At 41.9% G+C, this 27,830-nt stretch overlaps 1 protein-coding gene across 1 annotated transcript; it reads right to left on the bottom strand.

Moving 5' to 3' along the window:
* Window positions 1-345: 345 nt before the first annotated feature.
* trabd2a (TraB domain containing 2A) lies at window positions 346-27,055 on the bottom strand. The gene is made up of 7 exons (XM_088392576.1): window positions 26,535-27,055; window positions 24,705-25,265; window positions 12,945-13,091; window positions 12,493-12,667; window positions 4,389-4,479; window positions 2,872-3,144; window positions 346-1,610 (listed from the first exon to the last, which is right to left on the bottom strand). Exons 1-7 carry the CDS (start codon window positions 26,643-26,645, stop codon window positions 1,421-1,423), a joined length of 1,548 nt encoding a protein of 515 aa, XP_088248702.1. The 5' UTR covers window positions 26,646-27,055; the 3' UTR covers window positions 346-1,420.
* Between the last annotated feature and the right edge of the window lie 775 nt (window positions 27,056-27,830).

Genomic DNA, 27,830 nt, shown 5'->3' on the forward strand with positions numbered 1-27,830 from the left:
GCTGAGTGTGTTGTCAACACCCTTTATACATGACTTTTTTTTTTTTTTTGGGTTGCGGGTCTTATTTGTGACATAAAATAATAAATAATTAAAATAGGGGTGGCCACCCAAGAATCAAAGTGCAAATAGTGCATTTTTTCCTGTTGATATAACGAACCAATTAACTAACATTCATTTCCCGCACATGTAAAGATGGCTTAGGCTCTCGTTTCCTGTTTGTTACCTAACTGCCTTATCACACCACATTAACTTCATCTAAACAAGGCACGAAGATGACTCAGACCACACTGGTGGCATCAATTTGCCCTACCCAGTAAATGCAAAGAATAAACACAATTCAGATAATTAATCTAGATAAATATTTTATTCTTGATATGGTAATTGCGGTTGAATGTTAATGAGACAATTCAATTTTTATTTTCCGGCTGACGGTCCCTTTAAGAAGCAATTCTAACGGACGCCATATTTTGTTCGTTCTTGCACATATGTCAGCTACTCACAAATTTTAACGAAATAAACGGCATGGTTTGACTTAATCCTAAGGTGAGAAGGTGAAAACAATATGTCTTACCTTCATTTGGCACTTTTGGAGGAAACTTGTCATCCTTGTCTAATATATTGTCTTCACTTGGAGAGAATTTATGACCGTATGGAAAAATGTATCAGTAATTCCAAATTCTAGAAAAACATCAAGAATGTGTCACTTAAGGCAAAACTATAGTAGTTAAATAAATTAAACAAATACATAACAATAAAAATGTCCTTACATTGTGGCCACATTGGCAAGTGATTAACACTGATACACAAAAGTACAATAATATCATCTGTCCATTCCAAAAAAATAACTTTTCAGTGAGACGCACAATTTATGGTGGTTAGTTCCTGATTCTGTCCAAAAATATACTGCATATATTTATATATTCATATCAACAACATGTGATGTTCCTTTTTTGTTTTTAATAATTCTAAAATACATCTATAATATTCGACAATATATACACATTTCCCCTGACGTAGGCTGTTCATAACAAATTCAGATTCTTCGAAAATGGAAGAATAAATAAAAATCTGGAAAACACTGCTTCGGGCAAGGCCAGGGGATGTAAGAGCTGAGAGATTTGCACACGCGCACTCATGATGTAGTTTGAAGTTAAATGAGTCTGGGGATGAACAAATTTTTACCGTATTTTTCTGATTATAAGGCACGGTCTCATTGAACAAGTGAATATTTTTAGGTGCGCCTTATAGTCTGAAAAATACGGTACATTGCCCTTGTATTTTTTTAAACAGACGATCCATCGAAGATGTTGTACCTCGTTGTCCAAAACCTTTATATGTGTTTATCCAGCCGTTTGATTCCATCACCTGCGCACAAAGTAGTCCCTAAGATTCTCTTTGTTGTACCGGAGTGCAACAAATGCTAAAGGAGGATCATCCAGGTGTGGTAAAGGAGTGCAAGCGGGGCGAACAAGAGGATCAGTGTGCACGAGCAAGTCGACGAGGCGGAGTGCAAGTTGTAATAGTTGTAGTGGTTCGAGTCTCCACTGGGAGGCTTCACCGTGATGTCACCGTCGACGATGCGGGGCGGTGGCGGGGACTGGGCCGCGGCGCTGTGGACGCAACAACGTAGAGACACACAAACGGTTTTAGATGGGACTCCAAAAGGACGATCTGAAAATTTGGGGTGTTGGATGAAAAATCGGGTCAAAGGGAAAATTTATAGTCTTATAGTCAACATGGAGAATTAATTGCAAAATAGTTTTGTGCATAAATAAAGTTGGTGTTTATGCAGAGAGCATTTATTTCCATTTCATGAGATTTTTGTTGGAGCAATTTTGCGACGGCACCGAGTTGAATTTTGGACTACCTTTACCGTTCCCGTTCAGGCATCCGGTCAGACATTCAAATATACAAAGATGTCAACCTTGTACGCTTTTTGGCACACGTGGAAACAAACAGTCTACTTCCTTACCGCCCAAAAAGACAAGGTCGCTTAGAAAATGAAAACACAAACGTTCTCACACATCCTCTGTGTCCGGGATGAACGAAAACAGATTTGGTTGGATTATTCAATCACTGTTGTGCATTTTTTACATATCGCAGTTCATGTTTAATTTACTGAACTCGATTTTGGAAAACTTCTTAATATACCACGGTGGTCTCGGTGGAACCAATCTCCTAATGGAAAATCTCTGAGAAGTTCATTTCTGATGTGTGTGTATATAATTCTTTCTCCCTCCCTTACTTATTCCATCAGCATGATAAATGGCTGGATAGAATGTCAGCAAATTAACTCGTGGTGCGGGCACGGCTAATCATTCACAAACTATTAGTGGACCACACCTGTGCGGTGGTCTCGTTTTCATCTGAAAGGTGAGCTTGTCTCGTTGTCCGGTGAGCCCCCGCCTGAAGCCAGACCAAAACCGGATTCTTGCGTGGAATTCCCAGGCAGTTATTTTCACCTTTAAGTCACCTATACCAACCAGGAACTAGTCAGGACTCATTTGTCACTGCGGGGCATGGGTGTTTTTGGAGAGCAGAAAGTCGATGGTGATATGATATGTTGTCTGGTTGGGCCTCTAGCGGAACAGCAGGAAGTGTCGGTTTTTGTTCTACAGGTTAACAGGGTTGGGGGGGGTTACACAGTTGGACCTTTCTGATTCTAGCGGATTACTCACTTCCTTGTGTTTCATGGCCTTTCTGTATTTTAAGGCGGTCTGTATATTTTATATAATGCGGTCTTACATTTTAATTTCCTACTCATTAAAGATAAAAATGCCATTTTTTGGGGTCAAAAGAGTATATTTTTTAGTGTTTTTGGGAAAACATCAAGATTTTTGATCTATTGTTTTGGTTTGGTTGCCATCTTACCTCTCTTCTATGCGGACCCAGAGATCATTGAAATGCCTGTGCCGCTGTTTCTTCTGTTTGTTTCTCCTTCTTTTCTTCAGCAGCTTCTTCTCTGCTTTCTCCAGCAGTTCCAGGCTGTCCGACGGCAGGAGCATGTGGGTCAAGCGCTCGTCCTCTAGGGACCGCCCCTGATCTTGATCCCTTTCTGGGAGTTCGTGGAGGAAAGGCTCCAGGAAAAAGGACTCGTCATGTTGGTCCTCTGGCTCGGTCCAATCAGATCTGGATGATGTTCTCCTAGATGGTTGATAATGATAAATATCACACTCCACCATCCTTTTCCTTTTCTAAACATGGTTTTGTATTATATTTGATGAAGCCCTCCATTGTTTCTCAAGATCTTTTCGGTGATAGCTGCCTTCACGCTATGCTACGCCGCACTGCAAAGCATGCATCACATCAGGGTGGGATGCTACGCTAAGTTGGGCCTTTCCACAACACTTCATAGGTGGTCAGTGTAGTCATAGAGGTAGCACAGACAGAAACAGCAGGAACTATAAATAGTCATTTTTCATCACACCCTTAGAACCATCCCATGGACACCTGCCCACTTTCCTCATGACTTCGTTTGGTTTGAATATGAAAGTCAGCCCTAACGTGGGTGAAGCTAAATAAGGTGCCTGCATTTTGAATTAAAATTCCAGTTTAAATTTCAGTAGATGAAAGAAAATGTAAGGTTTTGTGTCTGTGCACTGGCGGAGCTAGGATTTTTTCCCTTGGCAGGGGGGCTAGGGGGCTCAAAGATATCTCAGTGATTAAGCAAAACAAACAAAAACAGAAAATTCTACAAAAAAAACCCGATAAAGATTCACTTGAGTTACTGACAGCTGACAGGCAAAGATATTGATGAATAATCCTGGAAAAATCTGAAAATACCCAATTATATGGCCCTGCTGCCACTTTTGAAGACACCAGACACTATAAAAAAAAAAAAACCTCTCCAGAAACTACGCATAAAGCCTCCACTCTGGTATGATTTAAATCTTTCATTTTTCCTTTCTGACTGTTTATAAAAACATAAATCTGATTTGTAGATTTGTGATTCATGAGGAAAGCCATGACACTACTAGTCGTGTTTGAGGACATATGGAGGAAGTGCATGGTGGAAGAAATGAGAATTAATCAGTGGATAACTGCCCGCGGGCGTTTTGTGATTATTTGCAGGCAACACGTTTTCGAAGCATTACGGAACATCTGTTTCAGGTCTGGAGATGAGCACGTAGCAGCTATGAAGTTACACCAATGTTAAAAATGATTTCCTATTTGGAGGTGAAGCCGCAGAAAATGTTGGAAGAAATATTACTGGCCGGAACTTGAGACTTGTTTAAGTGATAAAACATGAAGTTCTACACAAACGAGCCTTCTGATCTACTGGGTCTTTGTATGGCTGTTTTTCTCTCTCCTGTTTACTTCAAGGGGAACTTCAAGCTGTTTGGAACAAGTCGTGCAATTGTCCGTATGTGGTGGGAAATGGGGACTACCTGTTGATGGGCTGCCCAGCAGGGGTATGCTCCACCTCGTAACCTTGACGACGAAGCACATCAATTACTGTATTGTTTCCCAGGAAGTGACCTGCAATCAAAAGAGGAACATTTGCTTTTATTATTTTTATATCAGACAAATAACGACTCGGATGATCCACCACCCGCACCGACTCATCCTTATCGCTGACTTCCCCTGCCCCTGTCTTTCATCGACCCTCTCGGCTAAGTGAAGTGGGACCATCGAGGCTTTGGGTTGCCGTGTCAAGAGGTCTCCATTCTTAGCTTCGTTGTGACAAAGGAGAGACGGGAGCCATTGTTTGGGCCTGCTCAACCGTGGCACCATAGAGCTGAGCGAACAATGAGACCCGGCACTTTAATCTGGCCCAAAGCTATTGCCAGGGAGCGCCGGGGCCAAGACGGACTATTGGTGCCATGATACTAGCTACCATCGCTAGGATGGTTAGCGATAGACTTTTAAGATCTCATTTTTTATTATTATTTGATTAGTCCAGCTTCAGAGTATTTGGAAGAGCTAGGAGCCCTTTGGTGGACATTCTTTGGAAGTTGGAAATCGGAGCGAGACGGTACGATGAAGCTTTCCAGCCAGCCGGCGTTTAGAAACATCTCAATGTGATTTATGTGCGTTTACGTCAGGGGATTAAAGGTGGGACAAATGGAGCTGTTCAGCACAATGTCCGGCTTCAGAAGGGTGGGCGGGTTTCCAAACTTCAAAGCGGGGGGCACGCACGCTGGCTCGCACACAAATGGCAGTAGATGCAAATTCCATCAATTCTGTCATGTTCTCCGATGAGAACTTCAGGTATGATCGGCCAAAGTCAAACAAAGATTAGCCGTCTTGATTAAAAATGATTGTTCTCCCTGAAATCCAAAGCCTCAAAAATATGTCTGGGCTGCTTTTTTTTAATAAGAAGGCCCCGAGGATGATGTGGTCTTTGGTTTTAGGTTTCAAAACAAGACAAGTGACCTATGATCAAAGACTCTCGTGATTGTAAACGTTTCCAAACAATCATTACTGCCGGGTACTAGTTTGTACTGCGAATTTTTGATACGTTTGCATTTGACAGCTACTTTTGAGGTCAAATCTAAAAATAAAATTTTCTGTCTGTAGTACCTACTTATGTTCTGCGGCGGCTAAAATTTGACATTTATTTCCACAGCTTATTTATACAGGCCAATTTCATACATTTCACATTTCTGAAATGGGCCAAGAACACTTACAATGTACAATCAGTTCACTGTATGTCGCGCCAACATTTTGAGAGGCAAGATGGCTGAGATAAAGTCCAGCAACAGGCCTGGAAGCTTTTATTAGCAGCATGCTATACAGTACATAGCGCCATTTACACAATTAGCTTTAAGCTAACGTCAAATTTGTTCGCATTTTGGTGACGTCTCATCTGAATCATCACCCGATAACAGAAACCACAGTAGCGTTTATGCTAACACAGACAGCCTTTCAATACAATGGCAGGCTAAAAATATTAGCGCATATGGTAAGTCTTAGAGTATTCATTTTCCATACACATCTATATTTACATTACAAGTTGTAACCAAGGCTCAGACGGCCCTTCTCATAACATGACGACATGTTGGATAAACAAACGCTACAGGCGGCGCTGAGGCCATTCTGCCTCCCCCTTTGGCTTTTTCAAGCTGTGTTAAATACACATGTTCCCATAGTCAGCTGCTTCCAACAGCCCATTATCACCAGAAGCACGAAGCACTGAATGAAGTCCTCTATTCTCGGAGATGAGAACGAGGTGTCTGCTGCTTTCTTGAGGCTTTAGTCGACTGTGATGGATGTTTCTTAGAGCGGGCGGGCGGCCAGAGTCGTAAAATTACATTTGGATTAAAAAGTAGTTCACAATGGATTAAGACTGTTTATGGACTGGTTTATACTCTAATTTTATGAGGATGTAGAACCACTCACAAGTCAATTATCGTATTTTTCGGCTAATAAGGAATCAAGAGAAACAAACCAGTACAGCAAAGAAGTGGAACTTTATTTAACCCCAATTTGATATCTATTTTAAGAAAATTAAAGGATTTTAATGTACCTTATAGTCTGAAAAATACGGTAGTCCAGTGATACAAATTCTGTCAATCAAAAAGTTGACAAAGTTAAGGTAGGGGGACATCCATATCAAATGCAAACTATATAAAAAATATAATAATTATAAACTAAAACAATATTATTGGGTGCTGACTGATATAAAAATTGAAAATCAATCTCGTGCAATTGTCCCGTTGATTTGAATCATTTAGGATTCCAGTGTTTTTACTTCTGTAAAGACAATCGCCAATGTTGACAGCTTTTAGTCTCATTGCCAATTTTATCTGAAATCTGACCAGTTGTCGAGATCTTTTATTCCAAACTTACCAATAGTGATGCAGTCCCACTACTGGTAAAATGGAATATGCGGGGAAACGCTGCACAGATGAAGTGAGCGGGTCATGTTAAGTGGTCTTAACCACAATTAAATTACCGTGAGTGGCGGTAAAATATTATTTCAAGTACTGTAAGACTTTCATAACTTGTGGTGCTGATCCTTAAGAGTCTCTTAAAGTTAATCCAATAATCGTCTTTACAGAAAATATTCTCCACCGCTAAATGAAAAGAATGAATATTGGATTTAGTTTACTGTAATTTTAAGAATCCGAGTTTTTGGATATTCGATACGTGCTTAAACATACGGCCAACCATTTTTACCGGAACTGTCAACCCGTCACCTCAAATTAAAATGGTCACTTACCGTATTTTTCGTACCATAAGGTGAAAGTATAAAGGAAGGAATTGTAATTAACGATGGCAAACTGAAAAGGCGACAAGGTGCACCTGATTATAACGAGTTGTTGTTTTGCGTCATAGTCCGAAAAATACGGTAATAATAATGTGTCATTTGAATATCAGTCTTCCAAGACAAATGTTTTGTTTTAGTCTGTCATAAGGAATACAAATTGAAATCCAATGTCTTATGTGTTAGCTAGACTAATAAAAGGAAATTGTACCCTCTTAAAACTACATATGTCATCCACTTACGAGTACAGTGGAAGAACATAAGAACACAGCGCAGGTTGACGTAAAGTCGCAGTGAAGTCCAGTGCAAGGGTGAAGCCGCAGATGAAGCCAAACTAAACGTACTTGTGTTGTTTTAGCGCAAACTGCTGCTCGGTGGTTAACGGTGGGCTGCTTGAGTCTTGTTTCACCAAGTGATGTCAGAATTTCCTCGCAAATTTTCAGGAAAACTGGGGGAATTTTCCCCATCTTCATTCTGCAAATCTGATTAGAAGTAATCATAAGTTGATTTGGATTGTTGATGTAGAATCTATCTGATGAAATTTCGATGAAGAGATACCAAGGACAACGAGAGAGCTGACAGTTACAACACACAACCCGTAACATGCCAAAACCACAAGACCACTCTTCTTCGAGACCACCAAGAAATAATACGAACATCTCAAGCAGCTCTCATACACTTTGTTTTTCCATTTCTCTCAAGCTGGATGACAAAAAAAATCGCTCATCACTACAGATGGAAACAGACACGTTCTCTTGCGAAGGATAAAATAGAGTGATCATTAACCACGTCTAAATTTGAATTATCTTGAACGGCCACACAGTGCGAAAAAGGCATTTTCTGGATCGCTCCGAATGACTAGCTTAGAATTTATGATGAGAATAAACGAGGCGGTGAGCACACAAGAGGTCTGTGGTGCGAGGGTGTTTTCTAAATAAACTCTCGCTCTGAATGTGTGGCAGCGTGGAGCGTTTGGGAGCCGTGTAAGGAATTACATATGTCAGGTCGGCCACAGTCCAGTCGCTCGCTTTATCCCCAGCGAAAAACTCACTTGTGCCAACATCTTAAAGAGCTTCCAACACACCGACTCATTCAATGCGGCATCGTCAAAAACTGATCAAAGATGCACGTATGTGTATAAGGGGAGCAGTTTTGACTAAAGTAACCGACGTGCTGTCAGCATTAAATAGCGGTTCATTTTACGATTAATTACACTCGAGGGAAATTTCAGCAGTAGCTAAAATAGAATTTATAAGGATGTAAGGTATAAGTATGGCACTCTGAATAAATGTTCCTCAGTTAAATTTTAAGCATTGCCTAAGTTGGTAAGTTTGAACAAAATGGCTGTGCTAGCAATACGAAGCTAGCATTAGCACTGTAAACAAGCTAACGTTACACTCGTAACAGTAAATGTTATTGGTTTGAAGTTTTATTTGTTTTAGAATGTAAAGTCAATTAAAAACAAATAGAGTTAAGAATATGTTGAGCAAAAAAAACCTACTAATTCCATTTCTTTCGTTTGTATTTTGTGCAAACAAGGAATCAGATTTGAAACTGGGAATCAATTTCATCACTTTTTTTGAAGACATTGCAACAGCAGTGTCTCATCTCCAAATAAGTGTAAGAACCGAGTGTAGCCGCTGGGCAAGCACATAAAAAGCTCATTCCAGGTGCAAAAGAAAGTATTGCTCAGGTTTGAACAGGGTCAAGGGTGAGAAGTTCAACGCTTTTAATAAATCATCCGAAGATGTTGCGACAAGTTTCTATTATCAAGGAAGAAGGAGACGGGGAGAGGCTACATTAAAAGAACTTGTTCTTGCAGTCTTGGAATAATCGGTTTTGCCATGAAAAATTATCTTAATTATTAGGATTAGAAGGACACCACAAAGTTTATTATTGATCTTAATTGAAATTTGAAGCGACACATTTGTCAATGCCAAACAGATCTGATTAAATGAAAGTAAACAAAAATAACAAGTGAAGAACAAATGTGGTTCAAATCTGATTCTGGGACTTCAACCATGTTTAGGCCCCAGCCGGCCGGCGGCCCAGCCAAGTGTGTGGTAGGTCGGCTCTGGATTTTAATGGTACTCCATGACATGTGTGTACTCATGTCAGCGTCTGCCCCAAACAGTTGTAAAATAGCTGTTTATGAGGGAGAGTTGCTGTAAAAAAAAAAATTGTGCTTTTTTGACACCATCTGGAGAAGGAGAAAAATGTGGGGGTCGAAGGCGGACCCCGCAATGTTGTGGTGCTGTGTGAAATCCCACTGGAGGGATTTTTGGCTCAGGTATGCAGAACTGTGGTAAAGGAATGTCCAGTTTAATTTAATATTTTAATTGTAGGATTTGATTTTGCTTTATTGAACTTTTTATCGAAGTTTTTCGATTTCCGTGGTAAATAAAAGAGCCGTTTTGTGAACGATAAGATGCAATTTCCAGCAAATGAGTCAAACTTGATTCAACTTCAATTCGAGGTCCATACGGTAAAAGTACGATACCGTAATGGCAAACGCTCCGAGACTAAACTCCAAATAAAAACGAGAAGACAACCTTCACACACTAACAGAGCTAACCATTGTGGTACAAGTCAGGCCACTAATAATTATATTTTGGGTTTTGGAGAGTTTTTGTGGGGAATCACGACGTGCTAAGCAGCTTAGAACAGGAAAACAAACCCGGATCATGGGTGTAAGGGGGGAAAAAAAAAATTGCAGCCATCAGCATTCAGAGATACATAAACATATCACTTTATTAAAGTCAGGACGACGGCGGACATCTTAAAGGGGGACACGGGTTCATGTTGTATATGAGGATTGGGTTACTGTACCTATAGAGCGAGAGTAATAACCGCTTCCATATGGCGGTTCGGAGCATGTGGCACCTTTTCAACATCGTCATTTATCGTGAGTGATGACTGCAGTGGTTCAGACAAACATGGAGGGAAGACAGCTCCAAGGAGGTCTTTACTTACGGCACAGTGACGGATCGCAAGACCTGACAAACCCGTAATATTGGTCGGTACAAGATGGCCGGCTTGTTTTAAGACACGAAAATAATGAAAAGCGGATTTTAATCTACCTATGAAGGTAACCTGATAGACATTTTGTAATTTCTGGGCTGTGTAGATTGAAAATAATAAAGCTTGACGTTTTTCCAAAATGCTCCCGGAGACTTTGAAGGGTCCATGTCAAAATAGCCGTACGGTTTCCCTTTCGTTGAGTGATTTGAAAAAAAGGAACAGAATGGAATGATTAAGCACGATTCTCCAACGAATCATTAATCCCCTCTCCTTAAACAATCTCAGCAATTGAATATTTCTTTTCCCGTCGCCTCTGATAAGATCCAGGCGGTGACAGGGGTCCCCTTCCCTCCACTGCTGAATCACTCATCACGCAGCGGAGTAATTTCGTCGCAACTCGAGCGTGAAGATGAAGTTTGAGATTGCGGTTCTCCGAGGAGCATTTTGGTTGCCAAATCCATTTCATTTGTCACCCCGACTGTTGTTTTAGGGCATTTTTCCGCCGTAGTCTATCAGTCCTGACGAATACAAATACAAGCTGACACAACCCAATTATTTCTTCGACACTTTGGGATTTTTTTGTTATGCTTCCCTAAGCCAAAGCTGATTTCATATTCTTCTATATTGTCTAAAACGAAATTAATATTTAGACAGGCAGAAATGTTAATAATATAAGAATATATATGAACAAATAAAAAAAAATCTGAAATATTATTATTGAGGGTATCTTTTTCAAGTCACCAGACTTCATTTTTAATATTCAGCAGTCCGGTTTCTCTAACACATAATGCAATAGAAAAAAAGCCATACTACAAAAGCTTCTATGACGAGAAGACGGCTTAAGTGATAGATGCTAGTGATTATCAATAATATAATAAAATAAATCGAATAATGTGCATCCTGAGATTGTGGCGGTCAGAGATAACTGATAAGCCCTGTCGCTCAACTGATTCTAACAGGGAAGTAAGCCGCCATAATGAGCTCTATTGTGGTGTGTGTGCGTGTGTGTGTGTATGTGTGTCCTTTGACCCCTCCAGGGATAATTAAGGACACATTTTACCCTAGTTTGTCTTCAATGTGGCTTAGAGGGCTGATGTGCGTGTGTGCGAAAATGAGCGAGAGAACGAATGTCTCCCATTCAGTTCCTTGTCGGCGCTGACCCAAGCTGCCCTCCATTTGTCTAAAACTAGAGCTTCTGGGCTGATTGGTCGTATCACTTTCACTCACCAGCTCACGCACACACACATGTTGAGGCCAACCCCTTGTAAAGGTGTATCCTTGGGGACTCGTTTTGAAACTCGTGCGTGTGTGTGTCTGCTTTTGCTCAGCTGTTTCCTGCCAGGAGCCTGCGAAGGCCTCCCTCTTAGTCGCCGACTTTGTTTAAATCTGCGTTTTCGTCTACGAAATGACCCAAAGAGAAACTCTGGCTTTGGCCGATGTCATCGGGAGGGGGGGAAAAGTGACAGCAAAATGGATGGCACTAAAATCCGATCCTCTCCCCACCAAACGTACGCCATCATTAGAACAAAACAACATATTGAAACGTTCTTTCCATTGCTTTGCAGTGTTTGGGTACGTTCTAATTGGCTTTTAAGTGTAAAATGGTCAAGCACAATTTCCTTTAATGTTGAATAAACATGACTTTTATATGTGATGTGTTTTTTTTTCCGTGTGTCTTTTGACTGAATGCAGCTTTTTTTTTTTCAACACTTATTTCCTGAGTGAGGCCACAGTGATTTATGATTTGGGAAGCCATTTCAATTGAATACCGTAAATCCTCAAATAAACACACCTCCCTCGGAAAAATAATTTGTTACGCTCTATTGAATATTTTTTATTTATTTATTTATTAAGTAAATAATTACAAAGCCTGCCTTGTGTGTTTTACTCAACGAGATCAATGCCTTTGCAAGCAAAGCAACACGACTCCCGGCAGGACAAAGGCTGTCTAGCGTAGATACACATCAGCCAATCAAGAAACACGGACGCAAACACTAACCTGGTCTGTTATCTTCGCTTTGCCTCAGATCTTGTCTCTTATCGGGTTTAACAGCTTGTTACGTAGTTACACAGGAATTCGGAAAAAAAAAAAATTGAAAAACCAAAAAGACTTCAAACAGCCAACCAGCACAGTTCTGGTTGGCCCTAAAGCTGATTAGAAAGATCAAATACAGTTTGGATTTATTTGGGCCTTAAATTTTGAGGAGCATCATCATTGGTCAAAGACTGTTTTGGATCTGAAAGGTATAAATGACACCAACCTGCTCCAAAGGCAAAGAAGAAGCTCTTGTCTGTGTGTTCTTCCAGCAGAGCTTTCACCCTTTTGCCCATCCTCTCATTCCTCTTGTAGATGAGTTCCTGCCTGAAGTAGCTGTCGATTTCCTGGGCGGTCACCTGCTCGCTAGGCGGCAGCGTTACGTTATTGAAGTTTGGGACCTGACAAGGAGAAAATATTGAGATCAGAAAATCTGAACTGCAACTTCAGAAGATGTTGGGGGGGGGTCAAGGAGGGGTTTTGGTGGGATGGAAAGGTTGGGCAAAGGGGTTGAGGTTACAAAAGGTCAAGGGCCGTGTCATTGCAACACTCCATGGGGTGAAAGGGTCAAAATCACTCTTCGCCGATTAACGAGAAGGAGACCCTTCGTCCGCGCCAAGCTCAACAAAAAAAGGATGACCTCATCACCAATATTCAAGTGTTAAGGAAATAAATTACCTGAGAGGTGTCATGGTTGAAGATGATGGAATTGAGGTCTCCACAGTTGTAGTGCCTGATGAGGTCTTCCGTTGTGTACGGGACTTGAAGACTACCGGCCCTTAAAGACTCCTGTTGTAGTAATGTCTGGTTGAGGGCAAAGATTACCTAAAATGAGAGAAGGAATAACATCTTTAGATTGTTGGATTACACACTGACTCTTTAGAGGATGAAAGATTCCACATCTGGAAAAAGAATTCAGCAGGACAGTCATCAAAACTCCCAATTTTGTGGGTCCATTGTACAGTAGGCTACAGAAAGTTTGGTATGCTAACAGGCTACAGCAAGTTTGGTACGCTAACAGTTGCTAATAGGTACCCAAGTCAAAACTTTGAAACTAGTGGCATATTATTTGATGTTTTACCAAAGGTTTCCCAAAAAAACATACCTTGAAAATCACACAAAGCTTTGCGGTATGCTCATATACTTATAAAATTCATTTCAAAATCAAATCATGAATGTCAGGGATTCCATTGAACTGGAGTTTCAAAAGATTCTGATCAGGGGATTCAATCACCAAATGGACATTCCATGAGAACCAGACAAAAGATTCTGTACCCTTGGAAATATCTTCATCATTTCAGGTGAAGATTTACTTCAAAACTTTGTCCCTCGAGCTCCTTTACGCTCCATTGCTAGCAAACCCCGGCTTTTGTGCGAGCGTGAAATTGCCCAGTGTTTGTTGAGAGGACCCCGGCGAGCCTGCCGCCTATGATCGTCGCCGCGGGGAAACGCACACACTGAAGGTCCGAGAGTGCCCCCCCCCGTCTTCCAAAGCCCTCCACTCACCTCCGTGCGCCGTCTCAGATCTCCTCAACGCCACACACTCTCACAAAGAACAGGAAAGTGAAGTTGGTGGGAACGGCTCTCCAAAGTGAAGATGTGTGTTGACAGCTGTGGAATTAAGTCGATGTGTCCACAATATGAATGAATGCTTATGCAACTTCACTGCGCGTAGCCTTACTCGGAGCTTCTGTTTTGTTCATGTTCTGGCCTCTAAAGGTCCTCCGATGACACTTTTTCCCTCTCGGCCTCCCCCATTGTGGGTTTCTCGGTATAGCGGCGGGACAGGAGAGGAGGGTAGCGTGGAGCAGATGCCTTCTTGTCAGGAGGGGGACAAAGAAGCCCTCCGTCACTCTGTCCTCTCTTCTCCTTTGCGCTCCCTCCAGCTTTCATCAGCCGCGCATCAAAGTGGCGCTCTGCATATGAAAAGGGCCCCGTCGTCTTTATGCCACGCAAATTAGCCTATCGCCGCCCCTCCCCGACTTCATTTCACAATAACACCCTCACATCTGTGCCCCGTCCGTGAAGGAAGGCCCTCATCTACGGCGTATCCACTTTTTCTCAGCTCGTCGTGCCTTTCAGACCCTTAAATTATGGCTGTGAAGGGAGAAGGAGGGTAAAGGGGAGGGGGGGGTTCAGTCTTGGATGGCAGCTAAAAACAGGGGGGGACGTTTAGAGAAGATGGAGAGGAAGCAAACAAACATGAAGACGGATACAGAATCCGAAAGAAAACCCCGAACGAATTATGTCTTTGTTTCCGTCGGTGATTCTCATTCTGGTTTTAGTAGGTCAGTGGGTGCACTTTCCCACTCCTACTCCTTTCATCAGGTGCCCCCGTTCCTTCTTCTCATCCATGGCCGCCCCCCTCTAGCATCCACACACAGACACACCCCTCGCTGATATCAAAGCAAACGGAGCCAATGAAAGTCAATAATTGTCCATTGTCATGGAAATGCTCCCTCTTGTTGAGATTGAGTGGAGTGGGAGCGCCCATGCACCGCAAACATTAGCACGCTCGGATTCCCACATGTGGAGATTTGGAGGGTTCGCTTGTTAAGAAAAACCAGAACTGGGACTCTTGCCACTCTTTGGGTAAATCTGAATCTATCCCAACCGTCTTTTGGGAGAGATAAGATGAATCCCTGGACCAGTGGTCAACCAACAGAGCAGACGATACAAAGTCGACACTGATGAGAAAATGTTTATCCAACGGAATGTACGGCGAAGATTAGCTAGCCGTTCTTGTTTTTACTAGCTAGCTGTCCCTGGCTTTATTTTTAGTCCCAAAAAGTTGATCGATCATCCTATCTGAAATTTCCACACTGATGATGTCGCGGGTGAATATGCGGTTCCCCGTGAGCTCCTCATTTATTACGCGTACGACTGTCAAGAAAAGCTAACGGCTAACAGGTCCAAGTTTCATTCAGCGGCTTTTGAAGCGAAATAAATCAAGTCCGCTTTCGCTTTTACGCTGAAACCTCAGTTTTTAAACACTGGGCCGCATATAAACACACACGATTGTGTGTTGAAGTTAGCGATAGTGTTTCCACACTCCATCCTTTCGACTCGTCCTACCTCGCCTCCCCCTCTGCTCTCACTACCACGGTTCACGCAATGATTTCAATCCTCAGCCCCCCCCCCGACCCCCTTTGATCGAGCACGTTCCCTCTCCTCCCTCTCCTCATACGCCTCTTTCCATCCATCTCTCCCTCCCCTCGTCTAACGCTTTGATCCTAAACATCCCCTCTATCAGCCAGCTCTCTTAAAGACGTGACCTCTGCATTCCTCGGGGTCACTAATGACCTCCTCGCCGTGCTCGCGTGTGTGTGTGTACACCTGCGTGAGATTAGGGCTTCTGCGCCATGTGTACATGTACTACGCCCTGTATTTATGTTGCAGCGTGTCTTTTTAAATGCTTCAATATTGTGGATTATTCCCCCCCCCCCCCATGGAGTCAAAGGTAGACCATTTTTTAGCTTTATTAACTTTCCACCTTGAAAACCTGCAAATAATTCAATGAACTGCTGTGAGACTAGGCCAGATAAAAATATAATTAAAAAAATAATTTATTTTAACTCTGCTCGATATTACCGTAATATACTTAAATATTCTCCCCCCCAAAAAATCATCCGTGCACCTTTTAACTACTTGCCGCTTATGCATGGATGTCAAATTGGAATTGAATAATGTTTGATTGGTTTCCCGAATGTGCAGACATTTCCAAAAACAGACCCGTTCAATGAAACCGAACCACCGAGTCCGAAAAATGACCCATGACTCGCCTGTGGATCGTAACCATGCATGTCAATAAACACCAATGTCATCAGACTCCCTCAACCAGTCTCCGTCTTCATTAAACATTTTAGCCACTGTTCCAAAGTGACCCCTGGGTCCGCAGTGAAATATACAAACCGCATTTAATAAGAAGCTAAAAGTCCAGTCATCCCTTTTGCCGTCTCCTCGTTCCCTTCATCCGAAACCTCATTCTCTCGCCGTCTCTGTCTTTAAGTCTCTCACCCTGTAAAAACAATCTCGCAGGGTGCATTTACCTTGGTGCCCTGACGCAGCCAAAATATTTAGGCTGTCACAAGGAATCAGCCTCAAATGGCTCGGAGCTCTGCACGTGTGTGTGTGTAAGTGTGTATTGGGTTTTGTGTTGATTGAAATGTCAATCCTCCCCAAAGCACCCTCACAAGACTATCCTTCCTCACTTGCACCCCGACAAAGCTGTTCAAGCGAACCGATCAACCCCTTTCAATTTTAAAGCGTCCACGGTGTTTCATAAACAATATGTTTTTTTTTTTAATGACTTTGAGTGGGAGCCACATGCAGAAAAAATGCTGACTATGCCAGTTTTTGCCGAGCGAGAACGTGCTTCTGACGTTTTAGACTAAACAACTGAGGACGGACGAGTTAATGACAGGGATGCTAATAGTTGTGGCTCGGATTATAATGTGGTCTCCTGATATAGAACTGAGGTCTCCGTTCACGTTCGAGTTATAGTTTAACTGTGGTGTGAAGATTCGGTGTTAAAATAACAGGAGTAGAAAAGGGAAGTCAAAAAATTTCTTGATATCTTCTATGTGGCCCAACACAGTATTGTGATTAATATTGTGATATTCAAATGAGTTAAAATAAATATAGGGGAAATTAAAAAGGTCAAAAATGATACATTTGGGTTTAATTATTTTTTTTTTAAGACAAACCCGCTTGGAGTTAATTGAATGGCCTGAATTTCACAAGTTTTGAATTATAGTTATTTGAGATTTTACTGGCTAAAAATAGTGAAAAACTGTCATCAGTTATATAATAACATATAATAAAAAAAGGAAATATGCACATTTTAGACTCTTATGCCTCATAAAACGAGTCTTATGATACCCATATTATTATTTTTTTTATACAACGACACAACTTGATTGGGATGATACTGAAAACATTTTTTCCATAACACAAAAAGCACTCGCTAAAAATAAAAGTGCAACTTTTGGCACAGATGGACAGACAGCAATAATCATAGCACAAAAGCGGACTGCATAAACCGCTGGGCCACACTTGGAACTGCAAAGCAAGCCTAATCAACAAGGCTCGCACCAAAACACGTCACTGCAACATGCTTATAAGCGTGTTCCATCAGTTTGCTTCGTAGAAAAAAATAAAATCACACTGAGTGGCGGTTGTTGATGCGCAGCTTTCCACCACTGACCACAACCTCACAACTGCACACTAGCAAAATGACAGAAACACACAAAAATGTCAAATTTTGTCTGGTCGGACAAAATGTCTCGTTGCGATCACCGATGAAGCCGAAGTACGAACAAAATTGTGTCGAAACCGTATAAGTGGTGTAGCGACACGCGATAAGTTTGCCGCTAATTCAGATGGTCTATTAATTTGAATGAAACTGATGAACATGGCCGCCATTTTGTCTAGCATGAGAGGTGCTAGCCATAGGCTAGCTCGCAAGCTAACAGACCTCGCACCTCCTCTTGTTCTGTAAATGTAAAGGTGTCGCCTCCGTAATTGGGAATCTAATTAACGAGTTTACATTCCTTAATTATGAAGTAATGTAAACTTGTTAATGAGATTCCATTGCTAGCTAGCTAACTGCATAGCATTGTCACTATATCACTACTTATGCAGGGAAGTTCAAATCAGGGGCCTTTATAGCTTCTTAAGAAGTTCTTTTTTGTAAACAAGGTGATTTATTGCCAATGGGAATAGCTTGACATCTCAAAAATGAGAACATTTATTTGCGTCTACTGTAAGGTATTCCGTCTGTCGAGCTAGCCAACAAACAGATAAGCGACCCGGTGCGACTTTACAGTTATGGTTGAAAACTATCACCCTGATAAAAGTTGATGCTTAAGGGGGGTGTTGATTTTACTCTTGAAGATATGTAAGACTGTGCAAACATTTCCCTTGTGTGCTCCAAACATCTGTGGGGATGCAACAAATGCCTCCTGTGTGGTGCTAGTATGTGAAATTCCACAAAAGCCACCAAAAATGTGCAGTGAACACATAGGAGGTTTATGGTTAGTTTCGTTCAAATACCAGCGCGGAGCTAAACATATTTACATACACTCGCACTGCTGCATAATTTCATGGGAGCCAAGAGAAGAGCCACCAAAAATAACTGCGGGTTTACTGATGACCACAAAAAATTTCATTAATATCTGTCTGACAAGAATGGAGATATTTTCTATTCAAATAAATCACGAAAAGGCTGCTGCTGTGATTAAAAAAAATCAAATAAATCAAAACAGGTGAGTTTGCTCAAGGCAGGAGAAACTGTTAAACCACTGTTGGTCGCTTGCGGACAAATTTGGCTTGGGGTCCCTCGGCTGAAGTCCAGCGAGGTTTGGCTCATTACCGCTAAGTGCAGAAGAAGTTGGATTTAAACCAGACCAGCAACAAACATGGTCAGTATGGAGCCGTCCAAGAAGACATTTGGACATTTTGATATTTAAACCGCATGTCAGGTTCACGCTCATTTGAAAACTAAAGGCTGTCAAAGAACAATCCTGGACGAATATTTTTCTGACATGTTGCGCGTTCGGGGAAGCTTTTTATCCTAAAATTTTTGGTTTGCGGTTTAATTTGGTTTGTGAACTTCTTATTCAGGAAATAAGCGGATACTGTGTGATGCTTGACCACAGTTTCTCACAACCTGTTGGGATTTAGTAAACTTGAATATATTGTGCTGTGAAATTTCATGATCCAGGGTTGCCAACCGCTGGAGCTCACTAATTATCAGCCGGCGAACAATAAAAACAAATTAGAGGTCAAATTCATGTACTCAGCTTTTATGTCCCAGAGCTCAACAGAATTGTTTATTGCATTTTTTTAATGTCCTCAAATAATCCTTTCATTGAGCTTTGATGACAGGAAGTATAAACTTTCCGTCTTGAATTACAGTTGTCCACTTTATCCGTAATTGCGCGTGTGTGTTTATTATTGTTTGCGTCTGGGTCGGCATGCTTGTTTGTGCACGTGGGCATTTATGTGTAGTTTTTCATCTGGGTAATTACAGATGGGCGGGTATGTGTTACTAAGTGCTCCTCGCTTGGATTTCCGCGGTGCCCTCACGGCATCGGTATCATGTCACATGACGGTGCTTGATTTCCTCCTTTCTGTTGACCAAACATTCCCATATTAGATGTCAACCACTTCCTCCGACATTATCTGCCCGTCACTCAGGATACACGACACCGAGTCACCCCCCCCGATTTTTTTTTTAAAATCCTTTTCGCCTCTAAAATCATCATAAGATTGCATCATTAAATTGATTTGTGTACGATTTGTAAATGCTCCCTTCTCTGCTCAATAATTTCAAATCCGGTGGGTAGTAAAAGTCTACACACCCCTGAGCGATTGCCGGGTTTTTGCGCTACCAAAAAACAAAATCGGTTAAAAATCACTTATTCGCTGTCTCTTAGTAACATCAGATGGACCAACAAACAAAAATCATAATACAAACTGCCTCCAGTGCCATTTTGCTGACTCCACGTTGGTCTTGTCAGAGGACGCCAAGCGACCTAGCGAGGCTTTCCAAGCACCTGGCGGTAAGCAAACTCACCTCCCTGACTTTGGCATGGTTTTGGCATTTCTGCTAAGCAAACGGCCGAAATCCATACAGTTTATACGTGATACTATGTCAATAAATGTTTGTTTGTGTTGAAATAGAGCAAGGAACAAACTCTTGGTAGATGTTTGCTTTGAGATTAGTGCTGATTTTCTTTCCAGTACGTGTTCACTGCAGCGCGTTTTTGTAAATGTTTTCGATGCATTACTGTAAATACGACTCATGTAGATGTTTTAAGATGATAGAAACAGACTACATAAATTAAGGAAAATTGATGGCGTAGTTAGTAGATGTAACATTTTAAGCGGCTAGTTTTCCATCACATGAAGATGATACACTGAAAATAAAGTTGCTAATTGAACATGACAAAAGCAGAGACAATGATCTGGCTGAGTTGTCACGTTCCACCTAAATTCCAACGGATTTGTTCTCGACCGCATGTGCAAATATGAACCACTGGTCTATTGTGCCGCCACAGACTGGAACAGGATGTGATTCTTTTTTGCTGAGATGTAATCGCTTTGGCTGCCTGTGTGTTACAGTGAGATACTGTCATCATGCCAGCAGCGCTGTAGAGCTACAGCACGCTCTTCCGGACGCATACATGCATGAGTTCACGTGCTGAGGGACAATTCACTCTGTCAAAATGCAATTGTGGAGAGACCCAGAAAAAAAATTCCAGTGCACTCCAGTATTCAGTTAAATATTTTGCTGTCTTACCTGAATATTATACTCCAAATCAATGTTGACTGCAGAGGTGTCAAATCCATGTCCAGAAAGTAGAAACTCAACCAAAGTTTGGTTTTAGCCACAGGTGCTTCTAATCAACTGACCCGGCAGGTAAAGTTACCTGGTCAGAGGTGATTTACCTGAGTTGATTAGAAGCACCTGTGGCGAAAGAAACTTTTTAACTTTCCGGATCTGGATTTGACACTTCGGTATAAATGTGAACACTTCACGAAGAAGAACCAAAATTGCTTATTGAACTCCAAAGTGCAGAAATCTGAGGCTAACATGCTAACCGCTAGGTCATCAAGTTGCAATACTTTACTGTTGTTTTAAAACTAACCCGCAAACTAACCAAAAAGATATTTGTCCTAATTGGAATGCCACAGATAATTAGATGTCCTATTGGTTGCTATTTTATGTCAGGACAAGCTAGTTGACATTAGCACAGCTAGCACTGTACTTGGCAAATAAGTAATGAGAGAAGAGATCTCAATTGCTCCGTCCCACCAGCGCTCCATTCGTGAATGATGCATTATTTTCAACCAGCCAACCTTGTATTCCTCTCGGGTTTATGAATCTGAGTTTTGTTTGGATTTCATCAGACCATACTTTGTGAAACATCCAAAGATGTGAAGCGTGACCTCAAGTCACAGGCGAGCAAGTAACATCATGTCGCCTTTTAAAGACACAGATGGAGTCACGCCTTGGTTCCTTAATGACTCTTCTTCAAATCCGAGACCACATCTCAGTTTTCTATGTGCCAATCCCTGGTCGTCATGAATGGACCAAATAGACTTCAAACAGTCCTCATAGACCTGCATTCATCCCGGCGCTATGCACCATTACTCCCAGTGATGGCAGGAAAGAAACAACACTTTCATTAGCGGGTTTGCTCCAGTGAGAAGCGGAATGTTCCGTTGCTTTCCAACAACACGGACATAGAATGGAAGCCTTCATGCGCCCATTGTTGTCGTCAACAAGCTCACTTAGTGTAATGGGTTTGGTCGAGGCCGCTCTTCAAAAGACAAGGGGGCACAGTGCATGAATAAGAGCAGTCATGCTTACACAGATTAGAGATCTAAGAAAAGACGGGATCATTTGTTGGAGTGGAAAGAGCGAGCGCTGAATGGGACTCGTTGATTTCTGCCGGCCGATTCGAAAATGGATATTAATATGATGCAATGTAAAAAAAATTAGGTCAGTTGTCTGAAAACGTGAATCATTCAGCGACAAGTCGAGATCGCTCTGGTTGGGGCAACCGTACAGGAACAGGAACAAAATTCCTCGTGTCATGTCTCGAACTGGGCTACATTTATCTTCATCAATGGATTTGGTAACACGACCACCGACACTTTCGACAAGACTTCTTAAATTGGCGCTGAACTGAAGTCAGGAAAAGACAAAGTCGTTGCCAAGTGGCAACTTTGCAACGCTGATCCGATGTCAATTGGCAAGGGAACGAAAAACATAGACTCGTGTCTGTATGAATGATCCCTGAAAGAAAATAAAGGGAAGCAAAATGAACACTCTTAACGATAACCTTTCAAAACAAAAGCAGAAAATGATCACTGACGAATCCCTTTGGGTGCTTTTCACTTCTAGCGAGTTTGGTTTAACGCTCCATGTAATTTTCTCGTGAAAACATTCGAGACCATTAAAAAATCATGAACATATTATGTGCCGTCACACACAAAAAGAGAAAGTAATTGTTCCTTTCGGAGTCAATTTCACTTGTCACGCTCTATCTACAAGCCTTACAGTTGATTTGAGCTTAAAGGCTTTGAAAGAAGACATCGGTATTTTTAAACTATACACGGCAGAGCTGAGGTGAGCCGTGGCGGGATTGTTTATTGAAATATTGAGCCCAACGCTTGAAGTCAGACGGATCTGGGTGGACATCAAACCGCCGCTGATTAGCCAGTGGAAGCTTGTGCCAAGTTGTGTTTGAGTATTGTCAGCCGGGGAAGGTTATTTAAGGGGCACGGGAATTCATTGTTTACTCCTCGGGAGATTTGGTGGGTTTAAACGCAATGAAGGCTGTGATTACACGGGGGTTTCAAATCACCATGCGTTGAGGGTTAGCGTAACACAATTATTGGTCGAGATTTTTATAGTCATGTAATTAGGCTTTCGGAGCTTGTTGATTAGATTTATGTGAAGAGGCGGAGAATTGTTTTTGAGGAGCGTGTATGTGTGTTTTGTTAGTCTGATAATCTGCGAAAATATTTTTTATTTAGATAGCTCAATATGAACTCGTGAGAATGCGGTCGTTAAAGATGGACGCCGTTATTTGAATTACGACAAAAAATGGACGCCCTGTGCTAAAATTTATTATCATTATAAAAGTGGTTTAGGTTTGGTGGGCCATGCATATATTTTTTTTAAATTTTCAAACAATCATGTACAGAATAAATCTGTCAATTAGAAATATTTTTGTTTCTTTAACTTTTTCTTCTGGTTTTTAATGTCCTGAAAATGTCGCGTCACTGAAAATCGGCAGGGAGATCTTAAGAGTTCCACCGAAAACAAGTTAGGTAGCAGTTATTCTTCTTCTTTACTGTAATGAAGACCCATCTGGGAAATCCAACCTGCCAAATATTTGCTAACATGCCTTCAGTTCTAAGTGAAGAAATAAACCGTCATCATCTTCGGCTAATCCAAATAGCTGAAATGCTAACAATCTTTCCAAAGCTACCCTGAACTTGAAAGTGCATCTCCTCCAAAACGGATCATCACGCAGGCGCCACATGTTGACCACAAGAGCTGTCATTGGCTGCTTCTGCTTTCTTTCACGAGTTCCTGAGATTGTTGTGGAGATTGTTGATGAAAACAAAGTCGAGGAAGTGGAAGAAAAGACCCGCCGTATGTGGAACGTGTCTCCTGAGCAATCCGTCTGACCCGACAATCTAATTTAAGGATCAGCAAGTAATATTGGTTTTTTTTTTTCCGTGGCTGAAAACCATTAAAAAAAATTACCAATTAAATTTAAGTGCAAATTTGGATAAAATATGGAATTATTTCCTCTTTGCGTTTGGCTCATAATGGAACCAAATGGTGGAAAACCACCAGTCTATTCCATTTTCAAATGACATCATCATCCAAGTACCAAATGAGAATTATTTTGAGTTTGTGCTTTTTTTCTGTTGTCTCTCAAACTCTTGTCAGAGCGCACACTCTCAGAAAGTGCATTCGCCACAATGCGGTCTCACAAACAATTCAACCGTGGCGGATGGCTACGCTCCACCGAGTGCTATTCTTGTTCTCATTGTAAATCTGAACATCCCTCCCAGAAGACATCCCTGACAATACTTTTCTGGACTTTCATCCAAAAACAGTCAACATGGATTTGAAAGAACAAAAAGCAGGGCCGCATTTGCATTGCCGCTCTTAACGTAGCAATCTGTCCGAGATGTCTTTGCTAAATTGCCACCAAGGATGAAAACTGGAAAAACCGCTGGGTGGGTTTTGTAGAATTATATCGTGAGGTGGCGCTTTCAAATAACATCACTTAAAGCTTCTGGGTGTTAGCGTAAATGCTTGCGTATAATCCCCCTCAGCTCCCGAGCAGCATTAGCTGAAATTCCTCAATAATAGGCAACATGACTCTGTAGGCACCCGTGCCTTAGTGAGATGTTTGTAAAACTGGAAGGGTCAGCAAAGGGCGCAGACAGACAGGCAGGCGGACAAGGAGCCTCAAGTGTGCTTCTCGTTTGGGGGAACAAGGTGGCTCTTTTTCTAGTGTGATTTTAGACCTCGACCATTAAGATCCATTTTTTTTTTTTCCTCCATCATGGCAAAGCAGCTGAAAGTTTGCACAGCTGATTAAAAGTAGCAAATGTCGTTCTTGTAGAAGTTTAATCCACGTATTTGGTCTTTGGAATCAATTTGTGAGCGAGGTCTTGAAGGAGGTGGAAACAGATGGCAATACATCAGGTGACACCTATTAAAACTCATTCGCTGCCAACCCGATTGACTTTTGACGTCTATCGTCGTCACTGGCAGTGAATGAGTTAAGTAGACATGTCATTAAGACTTTTTGTTGCGTCACACTTTTAATGACTAATTATAACCAGCAGGTCCGCAACTCATCATTTCGGTTCGTCCGATTTCAATTTCGCGCTCACCTGGGAGAAATTGAGACCGTTGAGTGGATGACATTGTTCCTCCACCTTCTCCACAGCTCCAGTCCTCTTCCTCATCCTCTCCGCCTCCTGGGCGAGGTACAAGTCCAGAACGGGCACCCCTCTGGTTTTAATGTCCGCCTCAGTGAGGGAGTTAACCATCAGCATGACCCAGACGGGTCGTTTCCTCTCCCAGTTCCCGGCGATGGCGTTGAAGAGGTAGTCGGCGTAGAGTCCCTTCCCTCGTTGATCCGGCGTCATCCACGAAGGCATCATGAGTTTGACGTAGTCGAGGTGCCTCTTGAGTCGACGATAGATGTCTCTGGGGAGAACGTCCTGCAGGTTTTCGCCCTGAGGAAGCAGCTGGCAGCTGGTTAAGGCGGAGATGGTGTAAGGGTCGGTCAGGTCCAGCTCAAAGTAGACGATGTTGCTCTCCTGGAAGGCCTGCTTGGAGTTCTCGGGGATGAAGTCCCACACACGAGTGTAGGGAACATGGATTGTCCCGTAGAAATATGAAGGAGGGTCCCGTTTGATCGTCCACAAGAAGGAGTTTAAGTCGGTTTGCTGCAGGGAGAAAATAAATGTTATTTTTCTGGATGGGATAAATGAAGGAAGGTACAAAATAGATTTTTGTCTTTTTTTTTTTAAACTGGTGCCAGCAGGTACCAGTTAGCCCCAAGGAGCTGTTCTAAAAATAGCTTACCAGTGATGGGAGAAGAATTAAAACATAAAAATAATATTAACATGGTACATGTGTTTTTTTCTTTCCAAATATTCCATAAATATTTTTTAAATGTGTTATATTCATGTCAACCAGGAAGTGTCAGATGCTCATTTTAAACGGGCACAATGTCATGGTGACGCAGCCACAAGACTAATTTTAGTTTTTCGTTCGGACGCTTGTGACACAAGGCCTGGAACTTTTCAGACACAGCTCATTCTTGTTTTTGGAATGTGGAAAAAAAAAACACACAAGCACAGGGAGAACATGCAAACTCCACATGGGAGCCGAGATTCCGACATCGGACCTCAGAAGTGTAAAGCGGATGTGCTAACCACTAACAACATGCTTCAAAAGTCTTAACATGTTTGGCGGTGTACACAGAGGGGTTTAGGTCTGGGTTCAGTTCTTTTGTGTAAATGTATCACAATCCAGTCCATGTCTAACACTTGGCCAAGTTCTAGAAAAATGGGAAGTGTTGGGTTAGGGTTAGGGTTAGTGTTCAAGGGTCTTTTGCAGTTTCAAAGAATATTCACAGGAAATTAAAGTCCATTGTTTTGTGTCTCAACACAAATTTGTGACAAAGCAATCAACAATTGAAGTTTCATTTCAACAAGCCAGCAAGAACATGAGGAGTTATTTCATGCCAAAGACTGAGGCAGTCTGACACTTTACCCAAGAGACTGTTTATTAGCCCGAGTGCTAACAGAGCCATAATGACTTATTAACAGGCCACTTGGGAGCAAAGTGTCAAACAAACAATACACATGATGTCACGTGATCAGACTGTGGATTAGCAGTCTTCGTGTTTGGAGCTGGATCTGACTTGCAATAATAAACCAGGACTGATTGTAGACTGAATGTGTATAATTGATGGCTTACCAGTTTTAGCCAAAAGTTCCTAGAGTGACTCGAATTATGTGAGCTTTAACATTGCCATCCATTCTATTCTATAATACCTCTGATATATAATTTAGAGATTTTTTTAAAATTTAATTTAGAGAAAAACATACTATATATATATATATAATTTTTTATTTAATTTTTATTTATTTTTTTCTCAAATATTTTCTATCTGTCCTTCCATCCATCAACCCGTCCATCGAACTTACTTTCTTGTTCAGCTCACAGTTGCTCGAGTCCGGTATGATCCTCCACGGGTCTCCCCGGACCAACACAACCAGGCAGCAAAGGATCAGTGCGCTCCGGGTGCCGCGCATCATCGTGACTCTCACCCCCCCAAAAAAAGTATTCCAAACTATTGCAGTGAAGGCATGGGTGAGTTGGACCGTCCAGGGCTCCACGCGGCCACGCAAAACATGCTTACGCGTTGAGCCCGCACTCGGGCGGCGCGGTGGTGGTCATCTGGTGGTCTTTTTCTTTTTCCCTTCCGCGGGGAGTCACATCACATCGTCTCCCTCCTTGCTCTTCTTCTTCCTGCGCAGGCGATCCAAAGTTGGTGCGTAAAACACGCCGCGTCACAATGAACCTATATAAGAAAAGTGACGTGAGTGGAGGAACCCCCCCCAAAAAGTTTTCACTTCTACCTCACTGTTTTTATTTGCATCTCTATGTGCGTGTGTATATTATCGGTGAGTACTTGCGTGTGCGCACAAACATCTCTGCTGTCAGGGGTCTACCCCCTGTGTCGTCTGTCTGCACCCCCCTCACCACCACCCCCTTCCATTACGCACACACAACACACCCTCTCACCTTACTTTAACCTTACAAAAGTTCTCAGACCCCGAATATTTTATTGATTAACTTAATCGGGAGAGCGTGAGCGTGCGAGCAGATTTATGACGCCTTCAAAGTCATCTGGAAACTTTCCCCCTTTTTAATTGTTATTTTTTTGGGTGTAATTTGTATATGGATGCCTGCAGGCAAAGACGAGCGGAGCCAGTGGAGATGCGGCAACCCGATTATCATAATGCCGGACAAAGTGAGCGCAATTAACATGAGAAAACGCGCAATAACGAGGCGCTTTGCACTGCAAATTCATGAAGGTGCGGCAGACACTTAATTAGCCCAGTTGAACAATTGCATGAGCATTCTGTCGTGTTGTTGTTGACTTTAACCTAATTAAGTTAAAGAGGCTGGGAATTAAATATAATCACGATAAATACATTAAAAAAATAACCTTGTCATAATCTCACGCATTTTACAACTCTAAATTACCAAAAATGTCAAATAATTGAACCCTAATTGGAGCTACTTCTTGACACGGCTAAAATGAGAATTTAAGGGGTGCAAATGACTAACGTGGCCCGAAAATTACCCTCAAGTTGCTTTGAGTTTTTTTTTTTAAGAGGTAGAACATATGCTTTGGTTAAAGCACAACTGTTCCAAGGGGGACATTCACATCCATCATGTTGTCATGTGTGAGTGAATGACAAAAAACATCTATT

The sequence above is a fragment of the Syngnathus floridae genome, chromosome 12 (genome assembly GCF_059516105.1).
Source record: "Syngnathus floridae isolate MCC-2025c chromosome 12, RoL_Sflo_1.0, whole genome shotgun sequence".
Classification (NCBI taxonomy): Eukaryota; Metazoa; Chordata; class Actinopteri; order Syngnathiformes; family Syngnathidae; genus Syngnathus; species Syngnathus floridae.